Source organism: Hibiscus syriacus, unplaced genomic scaffold, assembly GCF_006381635.1.
Source record: "Hibiscus syriacus cultivar Baekdansim isolate YM2019G1 unplaced genomic scaffold, ASM638163v2 tig00111640_pilon, whole genome shotgun sequence".
NCBI classification, from domain to species: Eukaryota; Viridiplantae; Streptophyta; class Magnoliopsida; order Malvales; family Malvaceae; genus Hibiscus; species Hibiscus syriacus.
In genome coordinates, this window is record NW_024063142.1 from 199932 (window position 1) to 212686 (window position 12755).

Here is a 12755-nt window from a genome sequence, read left to right on the forward strand (position 1 = left end):
CATGTTCAAACGTACGCAGCAATAATACATTTACTTTTTGTTATAGATAACCGTCGTCAAAAAAGAAAGAAAGAAACAAGTCTACAAAATCAGCATCACCATTTATTTAAAAGAAATCCTACGCCTACAACTTGTTCTTCATAATAAACCCACCACGGCAGTTTCTTTGAAATCGTCAGGAGAAATGTCGAAGCAGTTACATCCATGGCTCTTCACCATCTTCATCTTGGTAACAACGTTCTTCCATTCGTCTTTCGCCGATGTCGGCACGGCTGCTCATTACAGCCCCCCATATCTTCGTAAGTGATATCTTTAATTATGAGGTATATTATATACACAGTACGATGAAGTGTTTATGAGGTTTTTAATTGTCTCGGGTGCAGCCACCGCCTGCTTCGGGGGCGACACCTCCATGTTTCCGACGAACAACTTGTTTGCGGCTGCCGGGGATGGGATATGGGACAACGGCGCTTCATGTGGGCGGCAATACTTGGTTAGGTGCATCAGTGCGGCTATCCCCGGAACTTGCAATCCAAGTGAAACTATACAAATTAAGATCGTAGATCAAGCCGACACATCGGTGTCTAGGCCTTCTGCTAGCGGTGCTACGATTGTTCTTTCCACCACTGCTTTCGGCGCCATTGCAAACCCCTCTGCTTCATCCATTAACATCGAATACCAACAGTATGAACACTACTATATGACCCTTTAGTACGTTTTCCTTACAAAATTAACTTGCAATTAATTTCGTGCAGTGGCCGAACCCACAGCTGGGTGAGGGTGGCCACCTTCCCACTTTAAAATTTGAAATTATTTTATTAGTTAATTATTTTTTTGATAATATTTGTTCTAAAATTTTTAGTGCCCATCATAAAATCGGAGTTTTTTTTAAATAATTATTTATTTTACGGATGATATCTGTTCTAAAATTTTATTTGTATTTATTATATTTAAAAATTATATGTAGTTAATAAATGTGTAATTACCGTGAAAAATATTTCTTGATCCAGATTTACGTGCATATGTAAATAAATATATAATTGCTTGCTTTGAAACTCATGTACTGGTATACTTTTCTGTGGCAGGGTCTGAAGTTTTGAAGATTGCCGTACGGTACTCGTTTCATGGATCTCACTCTTCTGGATTTTCCCCTCTTATAATAGTAGTTGTATTTGTCGACATGAATTATATCTGGTTTAATTAATGGTACTTATTTTACCTTTAATTTTTTCAATAATTTTTTTAGAAAAATGGGAAAAAGAATTTGACATTTTACGTAGGATAAGAGGGTGATTTTATAAAGAAACATGTAAGCAAGGTGAAGCCAGGGAGTTCGTATTATTGGGGTGACCAAATTAAAATTATAAAGTTGTATGGGTCAAAGTGAAAAAAAAAAGCTTCAAAAAAGTGCAATTTCTCCATTTAATCAAGTGGAGGCCAAGACACCATTACTATCCAACTCCTTTAGCTATTCTCCATCTTATAATATTTTATGATGAGGATGAGGTTCTAGAAATTTAAAATTTTTGCTACATAGTATTATGTTACTTAAATTTTATACGCATATCCTCTCTTAATTTATTTTAATTTAAAATCTAATTCATTATATTATTATTTCTAATTTATGACGTTGAAGTATATTATTATTAAAAAAATGTTAATATGGATTGACGAGATAAATAGTATTATTACTTTGTAAAAGAATTGTTTTTGTTTTAATCGATATAATCACGGTGCAAGTGTTACCTCTAATTCATCATTTTAACATTTATATACAGGGACCAACATATGATTTATGTCAATATAGGAGGGGATAAACTTTTAAAATTTTAAAAATAGACGAATTTATAAAATTTTAACAAGAAAAAATAGATTAAAATATATAATAATTTTAAATTTTAGAATACGACTACCTTCACTCGATCCTTCGATCCATCTTCCTTCGTGCATTTAAACCGTGAATGCAAGCCACAAAAGAAATTGATAAGAAAATAACTGAAAAGTAGAACTAATTGAAAAGTTGGGAGATATAAAAAAAGAAAAGTAAGAAAGATATACTACTTTTTTATTTTTATGTAAAATAAAAAATTAGAGCCATTATTTATTTATCTTATATATGTGTTAATATGAACACGGACATAAATTGAATTATATGAATAAATTTTTTTATGTATTGAGTCTCAATCTTATTATTTAATGAAATAACATACTTTTAATTATATATTATCAAATAATGTAAAATTATCCGTCTTCCATTATTAGGTTATAAATTTCAAGTAGGAATTAACTTATTTTAGTGGTTAAAAGAATCGTTGTTATTTCTTGAATACGAGTTCGAGCATCAGCAGCTACAACAGAGTGATAGAGCATTCATTGTCAAATGATTGAGAGTTTAAGAATATTTAAAACAAATATTATTTTGTAATCACCTTATCTTAATAAAAAAAAACTTATAAATTCCAGTAAAAATATTTTTAACCTCCGCATCTTTACGCTATTCTTAACCCATTCACTACCATACTTCAATCAGTCTCAAAGATTGGCCATTTTTCTTATTTTTCTCGAATCTATCCTTTTCGGTGCAATTAAAAGATGCAATGTACTGGTTAGCTGAAATGGCCGTTTATTACGAATCGTCAAATATATATATCGCCGTTTCTCATTCGGTGAGACATAACAACTAATTCTAATATTATCCTTAAATATAATCATAATCTATATTTATCTAATTCCATGATTATATTTAATACTCTATTCAGGTATGCACAATTGAACTATCTCAACAGTTCAAGAATAGTTGTTATTTTTATAAGTCTCAGGTTCGAATATCAAAGACGATATGATTTTGAACGTACTATTCAGACTAAACATACCAGATTAATAAAAAAAATATTGCATTCACGTATAGTCTGTATTATAATCTATATTATGAAAAATGTTTAGGAGCACAAAGATTGTGTTGTATTACACAATTATTAAATCATACGAATAACTAATTTTGCAGGAATTGTTTTAATAGATGTGGAACTTAATTTTTAGATTCAAAACAATCTATGAACACTATAAAAAAATATTACTTATATATGAACGAATAACAATATTCTTCGAAAAGCATTAATATATGCTGACATATAAAATTATCTTTTTGAAGCATTAATATATGTTGACAAATAAAATTATCTTTTTGACCATAAAAGGAGAGAGATGAGGTGGGGTTCGCTTGGTTTAGGTTAATTTAGGTTAAGAATGTGTCCTCATCCTACCAAAACGAAGCTTCTTTGCTTTTGACCTCTGCGAAGCTTCCAAAAAGCAGTTGAATTTTCACACACCTATTTTCTCACGTGATGTCGTGAGGATGACATAGAGGTACAAAATTCAGATTAGATACAAATACCTCATATGTGCTTCCTATATAATTAGGTGTTATGTGAAAAATAAATGTTTCCCGGAGCTATAAAGAATTTTGTCATGCGGGTTATCCTTTAAAATGCGACCTAGACAAGTTTATGTGCAGGTTATGCACTAGACAAATATTCAAAATCATTCATGATAAGATGTTGCTGGTAAACGAGGTTCGAAGATTTTATTAGTATTCATTACTCTTGAGGACTAAAAATTGTCAATAGAAAACATGAGTCTGAATACAAAAAACATTGTTATAAATGAACGAATGCTGGTCTAATCCATCACGCAGAAGCATGTAAAACAATGTTTTTGCTCCTCTGACCAAACAAAAGTAGAAATAGACAATGAATGAAGCATCCATTTCTGCCAAAAGACCTGCATTTTAGAATAAACCTAACTCCCGTCTCAGTAAGTGCCTTAACAAATGGGCAAAATGAAGTTGAACTAATTTAAGCTCCTACTTTGGAAACAATGGAATGACTCTCCACCTCGTATGTTACAGTTGAAACTCTCCGTACCTAAAACTACCATCGAACGTAAAGGGTTAATATTGAGCAAGTATTTGCCATCACCATCTTAGTTTCCCAAACTATCCAAAAACCTTTGAAACTCCCTTAAACCCTCGGCAGATAAGCTCCTTTGCACTCTAGTACGGGGGTGGATTGGATTGAAAGCATAGCACGATGACAGTCGAGTTATCCCCACTTTTCCTCTTCAAAGCTTCATCGACCAGATCCCCACTTTTCCTATGCAGTCATAAGCTCAGGCTCTGCACTTAGCGGTCCCCCATCTGGACCTTTCATTCCTTCCATGTGCCAATCCCCTAATGCACGAGCCATATGAAGTTGCCCATTAAGATAACAATCATAAACAGAACCTCCACACGCCTCAATGCGCCTTCTCTCTCTATTACACATGGGTTTGTGATCTCTTGACATTTCAATTGCTTTGCCGCGACGACATAGAACAGCTCGACAATCTCCAGAATTTGCCACAACCAACATTCTGTAATCAGAATGTAGGTCAACGAATAAGTGTTGATATCATATAATCGTTCGTTAACCTGGATATTAAAATTAAAATCCGACAGAAGACTTATACCAAAGGAGAGGGGATCAAACAAAAAAGAATTAGCACTCTTTTTCATATTGTTTAAGCAGATTTATACGCACCCAATAATCTTTGAACAACAAGTTTTAATGCTCACTAATCACCACATATCATCCCACAGACAATACACTCGTCCTCATAGACATCTAAAAATTGTCACTATAATAGGAAGAAAATGCAAAAATAATATGGAATATAAAAGAAGTAAATCGGAATACAACTTGCAATCTTCAACTGAAACCATGGTTGTTGCCTTTCACTGAATACTGTGTTAGTCTACTGCATGACCATAGACATCATTTTTATCACTGGAGAAAGGAAGAGTGAAATCAGACAGACATCCATGATCTTATGATCTTATCAGTTAAGACACATTAGCAAACCACGTAATTAATTGACAATGCCTTGGAACTAAAGGCATTTAAAGTGATTCTATTGCAACACACGTTAAGCTAAATAAAAGTGTATTTAAAACAAAAATAATTTCCGTTAGCACTTAGCAGACAATTCTAACCTTCCAATAATAAGAGCTACCAAAGCAGTGGCACCAGAGGCAAGGGATGAATTCAGTGAACAAACTTCCGCAAAAGCAGTATCAGTTTGAAGAAATTCTGAAGCAACAACCCTCTCAATCTCTCCAGGAAAGTCTTCATCCTCAACAATGAACCTTGGCAAATGATTGCAAGCAAAGTCAGCAGCATGCTTTCCACCATGTCCATCGAACACCTGACAACCAAAAAAGAAATTGAAAATTAGAACGCCAATCTGCTAACAAAGCAAAAACAGATGCAAAGTAATCAATCAACCATCACAATCTGCTGTGGACCTTTAGATTGAATTTGGATGTGTGATTTTGCGTATGTGGATAGTTTCTCACGACTCTCGGCTCTGATATGCGGTTCTCAGTAGTCTTTCAATAGTTTAATTCTCTTTTGTGGTTCTTTTGCCGATGCTATCAGTTTTATTCGTATTTATTTTAATATCTTGGTTGGGGTTTTTCAACCTTTTACATGCATGATCCTTATATGATATAAAGTGACTAGTTTCAATGTTATAAGAAAAATTCAAATTATGTATTTAGTTTACGATGATAGTTTTATACTCTTATTGTAATTTCAGATATTTTCACTTTTTTAATAATACTAACTGCTTCCATTAAAAAAAATTTGAAATTAGGTGTATAACATATTTGACCGATTGATTAAGTTATTTTTTCTCCTCCCGGATGCAAGGTTTTACATTTTTTAATTTGGATTAACCCACGTCGCACATCTAGTTTTGGTAGGAGAGTCTCTCAATAGGAATTTTTTACATACACAAGGACTCAAACTCGAAACCTTACTTAAGAGATATTAAGTTATTTACCACTTAAACCAACTCATGTTAGTTAAGGTGTTCTTTTTTATTCTCTCATTTTTTTTATGTTATGGAATCCAAATCTCTCATATTTTCTTAAGTTACAGGTTCTAGATCTATTAGGATAATTTTTCCCCTTTCTTTAGAGTAGGGATGGCAATGGATCTTGGACCCCACCTGAATCTGTAGATCTAGATTCGTTTTATAAGGTATGGATCCTAAAATTTTAGATTCGACGAATTCAGACCGAATATGGATCCTCTGATTAAAGTACAGATCCAAGTTCAAATCTACACTAAGATATCGGGTCTGAACTTGTTTACTCGTTTATAAGAAAACTCATCTTTGGTTTTTAAAATATATATAAATGACATAATATGTTTTTATATATATATATATTATATAGGGAGATGTTTGAGGAGAAAATAACCTCAGTGACCAAAAATGCCTTATAATATACGATTTTAACCAACTTTTTTTTGGATTTGCCAAAATGACCAACTAAATCACAATGCGATCGATAATTCGCAATGCGATCGATAATTCGCAACGCGATCTCCGGTATCGCAAATCAGTTTCCAGATTAACAACGCGAACTTCGACTATCGCATTGCGATTTATTCCAAGTTCGTTGCGATAGTCGAAGTTTGCGTTGCGATTTATTCCAAATTCGTTGTGATATTCCAAAATCGCAACGACTGGTGGTATTGCATTTGTTTCTTAAGAATTTTCTCTAAAAATATAGTAATCGCGCGGACGTGTCGAAGACACGTATTACCACGACCACGACCCGACCCGAGACGAGACGAACTATCGCAACGCAAATTTGGAATAAATCGCAACGCGAACTTGGACTATCGCAACGAATTTGGAAAATCGCATTGCGATAGTCGAAGTTCGCGTTGCGATAGTCGATGTTCGCGTTGCGAATCTGGAAACTGATTTGCGATACCGGAGATCGCGTTGCGAATTATCGATCGCATTGCGATTTAGTTGGTCATTTTGGCAAATCCAAAAAAAAGTTGGTTAAAATCGTATATTATAAGGCATTTTTTGTCACTGAGGTTATTTTCTCATGTTTGAGTTCTTATAGAGTTAAGTTCATATAGGTTTTAAAGTCAGCTTCTGATAATAGAATATTTCATGATCCGTTGGATTTGGATATGTGTATTAATTTTCTAGACCCGTGGATCCAGGACGGATCTGGATCCAAGATGTGACAATGGGTCTGGATCTGAGTCTAGCTCTGATCCAGATCCAATCTATTGCCATCCATACTTTAGTCACCCTTTCCGCTCCCCTTAATAAGTACGATTAAGATTAGATTTATAATTTATATAAAAAAAAATTGGTCCTTAAGCTTATATTGATCTGCATTATACTATTTTTCAATTAAAAATTTATTTTATTAAGGATAAAGTATATTAATGGGTTATGAACTAATGGGTTGTGAACTATGTTCATCACTAATTTTTAAAAAAAAATATAAAATAATCATTAAACTTTATTGAATCGTTCTAAAACAGTTATTAAATTGTATCACATTTTTATAAAATATTTGTTAAACTTTTATAATATTTGTGATGTTAGAATAAATCATTTTGTAATAATTTGAAATTTTTTAATGATTATTTTATAATTTTCAAAAGTTTAATTATGAAAATAATTAGTTAAACATAATTTAATAAATTTGATATATATGATCTTTTATTAAATATACTAAGGTTAAACTATGCCATTAGTCACCAAACTATTATCTCTTTTTTATTATGGTCATCAAGTTATTTTTTTGCTAAAAACCTATAAATATTATGTTTCCTCGATTTTAGTCATTAGTTATTGAAAATTTAACAGCATTGGATTTTTTTTTTCTTTCAATTTTTCATGTCATATTCTCTCTCCTCGTCGATAATTCATGTGCTGTATTTCAAACCAAATTAATTTTTTCTGTTACTGTCCTAAACATTGGCTAAATTACATAACTAACACCGTTTGTTTTTAATTTTACCTTTCTAACACCGTTTGACCAATATTTCTAAAACTAGCACCCTTTCTGCTGAGTTGGCAAAGGCGCGTCCCCGGGGACGCGCTTTACCCGTGTTTTCGCTGAGTTGGATGCCACGTGTGAAAGGCGCGTCCCCGGGGACGCGCCTTTGCCATATCAGCATACACGTGTGGAAAGCGCATCCCCGGGGACGCGCCTTCCATTAAATGTCATAAATGCCCCCATCCGTTTTTCCTAACTACCCCTCCTCCTCCCCTATATAAACCCCCTCAACCCTCACTCATTCTTCACACCAAAATCATCTTCTCCTCTCTTATATAACTCAAATTCTCCAACTATTTGAGTTTTAAATTTGTTATTAGTGGTAAGAAATTTATTTTTATGTTAGTATTTTTTTAAATAGTTATTATTTTTATATTAATATATTTATGTAAATATTATTTTTTATTAAAATAATATTATATAATTATTATTTATTTAGAATTATTTATTTATTTTGCTAATTATATTGTTTTGTCTACAGTTATAATGGAAAACGAAATGCTGTTGCGATTGGATATTGATCATATCTCCAGACATTTTAGCGATATGGTAATATTTTTTATAATTAATGTTAATATTTAAATTTATTTTTATTTTAAAGTTATTATGAATTTATATTAATTTTTATTTTTTATAATATATATTATTTAGGATGCTGATCGTATTTTAGAAACTTTTATTAAAAATCCACGTATACCGACACCGGAACGTATTTTTCCATATTTGGCTTATACCGGGTTCGGGTATATTGCAACAATTATAGGCGGTTGCAAACTCGAACCTGTCCTAATTTCTGCACTAATTGAGAGGTGGAGGCCCGAGACACACACTTTTCACCTTCCATGTGGAGAGGCAACAATTACATTGGAGGATGTCTCTATGCATCTGGGGCTTCCCGTCGACGGAAATATGATGTGTGGTATGGCGGATGGTGATTGGCAATCAATGTGCATTGATTATCTTGGAGCTGCTCCGCCAGAGTTTAATGGATGTAGAATAGCTTTATCTTGGTTGAAAGCTAATTTTGAGGTTTTAAATGAAAATGCTTCAGAGGATCAAGCAAAGGCATGTGCTCGGGCATATATTCTACGAATAATTGGAGGAATATTGATGCCCGACAAATCTCACAACCAGGTGCATTGTATGTGGTTGCGGCATCTGATCGATTTTGATGAAGCTGGAAGATATAGTTGGGGTGCTGCAGTTTTGGCATTTCTCTTTAGAGAAATGTGTCGGGCGACGAATTATAAGAAAACTGCTATTGGTGGATGTCTTCTGCTTCTACAATCATGGGCGTGGTTCCGCTGCAAGGGATTGAAGCTAACTCTTTCAGAGTTAATCTGCAAGAGAGGTGGTGCGATTGTGGTTTCTTTCAAGCACTCAAATATCCATGCTCTCATGTCATTGCTGCTTGCTCACATTCGCATTTGGACTACAAAAATTATGTTGATCCCGTATACCAACTTTCACAAGTATTCAAGGTATATGAATTTGAGTTTCCGCCCATAGGAAACGAAAGAGACCCAAATGAGATTCAAACTTGGCTTACAATTGTACCAGATCCATTGCTATTGAGGGACTCAGGTCGTCCAAAATCTACTAGAATACATTGTGAAATGATATTCGGGAGAAGTCAACAGAACAAAAACGATGTGGGCATTGTAGAAACATCGGGCACAATAGAAAAAAATGTCCAGCTCTGTTATCATCATATAACCGTTAACTCTTATGTAATTAATATTGTATTTAAATGAATGTTTTTATTTCTAATAATTTTAATGTTATTGCATTTATATAATTTGTCAATGTATGTACACCTAAATAATTTGCATTTATATACGATGACACATTTCATGTTCTGATTGGAAGATTAAATTTATTAAATTAAATTTTCAATAAGACTAATTTTATAAAATATGTAAGTCTTAAAGATTAAATATGTAATTATACTAATTTATTAACTTATGCATCAATATTTTCGTTAAATATTGATATGAGATGACTAGATTGATAACATTTAAATAATTAACTGATAAAATTAATAGATCGATAATCAAAATCAAAAATACTCGAAACTTGATAATTCTTACATTATAATCGAAACATTTTACATAATATATTATTAATTTATAATAATAATAAAAATAAACTATTTATTATAAAACAAAATACGTGTCTGCTGAGTTGGCAAAGGCGCGTCCCCGGGGACGCCCTTTCACACGTGGCATCCAACTCAGCGAAAAACACGGGTAAAGCGCGCCCCCGGGGACGCGCCTTTGCCAACTCAGCAGAAAGGGTGCTAGTTCTGGAAATATTGGTCAAACGGTGTCAGAAAAGTAAAATTAAAATCAAACGGTGTCAGTTATGTAAAAACCCCTCCTAAACATTAGGATATCAGCGGTTTACAAGGAGCGACAAAGATGTTGCTCTGGGGGGGTTAATATTCTGACATTTTTTTCTCAGTGACACATGAGTTTCAAAACTTGCAAAATCCTGGTAGAAGAAACTTGGAGTTACATCCTAAAAATCAAGCAAAATTAAAAAATTAGGGCAAATCAGCAATTTGGTATTTATGATGGGAATAGAATAAGAAACTGAAAGTTGCAAAAAAAAAATGGGAAAATATTTTTTAAGACATTATAATTAGACTAAAAAAAGGGAAATTCGGACAAATATAACCTCGTCTTCTTGAACTCAACTTCCAATCTTTAAAACACTGACGGTGTAAAATAAAATCCCCTCGCATCGGTGTCTGACACGGCGGAACTAGGAAAATGCGTGACTAGGAAAAGACGTAATTGGACAAATGAAGGCTGAACTACCCGAAACAGATGCAGACTAACGAAATTAGGGTTTACTTTCAATTATGATTTGGGTTGGCAACCTTCATTCCAATCAGACTTGTAATTTAGGCCCAATAACACAAGGCTTTGATTTCAAGATTAATTCATTTCAATGCAAAAAAAAAAAATTATGAAAAACTATTTTTGTTGGTACATCAGATTTATGAAGAAGAAAAAAACTATTAGTATTAAGCTAACACTTTTAGAATATGGGTATATTATACCACTAGTTATCAAATAATTATTTCTTTTTTTTTAGCCATCAAATTATTCTTTTTGAAAAAAAAATCATTAACGTTTGTCCTTTTTTATTTCGGCCACCAACGATTAAAAAAATTAACGATGGTAATGTAATTTTCACATTATTCTCGCTTTCATCATCAACAATTCACAATTAATCTTTTTAATAAATTAATGCTCGTCTACAGAAAGGGTTCAACATTTTATTATTGAGCTAAGACATGTAATTATTATATTTCTAAGGTTAAATGGTACTTAAACCCTTATGCTTTTCGAAAAAGATGTAAACTTTGAATTTATTTTACATTCAATGTGAGTTTAAATTTTAGAAAAAATATTTAATCTATCTATTTGATCAATTCATTGATAGTCAGATATTGATATAGCAGTCTACAATACTAACATGACGACTCATGGTATTAATATGAAGTTTTGTGGCGAATGATGATATATTAGAGGGTTTAATTGTTTTTTTAAAATTAATAGCTTAATTAAGTTGTTAAAAAATTCAAGAGTCTAGTTGATTTTGAAATATTTAATTGTATTTTTAATATTTTTTAAAAAAATTTGCAATTAATATTGTTTATTTTATTAAGTTTACATTTATTTTTAAATACTTAAAGATTTTTATACTTTAAATTTAAATAATTTTAATATTTAATATTAAGAATTTAATATTATACTAAGAAACAATATATATAATATTAAGAATTTAATATTATACTAATAAACAATATATATATATATATATATATATATATATATATATATATATATTATGTTGTTTATTTCAAACCAAAAAATGAACTTGGCTCATTGGTTTGGCTTCTCCTTTCTTCCCAAGGGTTCTTGGTTTGAATCCTATATTCCAATTTACAAATCTTAATTTTATTTACACCAAAGAGTGAGAATTATTTTAATTTATTAAAATTATGACCAAATTGGTAGAATAGATAAGTAATAGTAACCAAATGTGTAATTATACTAATTTTATTAACTGTCGCATCAACGTTTCCATTAAATGTTAACGGCAAGGTGTTCAATTAATTAGTTGGATTATCAGATTGACAAAAATTAAAAAATGATGATCGAAATTAAAAGATATTATAATTAGGTGGTCAATGATATAATTTACCCTTAAAATAATCTTTCAAATATTGTACTTGCCCAACATCTTGCGGTAATCCCCAGCCGTCAGATTAATTTCTTTGTTCGTTTGATGTACCACCAAGAGCAAAGCCAACAACTATCTTCAAATCAAAAGCACCAAACCCGATGCTGTTAAAAACACGCTGTCAATCTTTTCCAAACGGGAAAATATGATTGATGACACAAAGAATTGGAAAACCACGCGATCGGCACGTGTTTTACTGGAAAATTCTGTCACCGTCATATCAAAATGCTCTAATCCTTGTGGGCATCTTTTCATCGGCGTCTAAACGTGCTAACGGGTTTGAAACTTCGGCAATGCCATTCACAGTCAAAACGTGTCGGGATTGTACAGTCATTTCAATAAATTCACGCGCGTACGGCGCACCTCGATATTTCACGTGACGTGGAAACAAGAAGTCTGTTGTACCACGTGACTACTAGTGGTGACGTCGAGTTATGTCATGTTACATCACTATCATCGTCCGGAACCCGGGGAAGGACCTGCGTCTTGACGTAACTGAATTCTGCGTTTTATGCACATTGAGGAGTCCGTACATACCTTCTCCCTGATTACTTTATAGTTTTTTAGCCGGGTAATCTGT

At 32.5% G+C, this 12755-nt stretch overlaps 1 protein-coding gene and 1 pseudogene across 1 annotated transcript; one reads left to right on the forward strand and one right to left on the reverse strand.

Annotated features, from left to right (window-relative positions):
- The first annotated feature begins 158 nt into the window (after nucleotides 1-158).
- LOC120166449 (EG45-like domain containing protein) lies at nucleotides 159-1145 on the forward strand. The gene is made up of 3 exons (XM_039175705.1): nucleotides 159-299; nucleotides 384-684; nucleotides 1086-1145. Exons 1-3 carry the CDS (start codon nucleotides 185-187, stop codon nucleotides 1090-1092), a joined length of 423 nt encoding a protein of 140 aa, XP_039031636.1. The 5' UTR covers nucleotides 159-184; the 3' UTR covers nucleotides 1093-1145.
- Nucleotides 1146-3921: 2776 nt separating this feature from the next.
- LOC120166523 lies at nucleotides 3922-12430 on the reverse strand (annotated as a pseudogene).
- Between the last annotated feature and the right edge of the window lie 325 nt (nucleotides 12431-12755).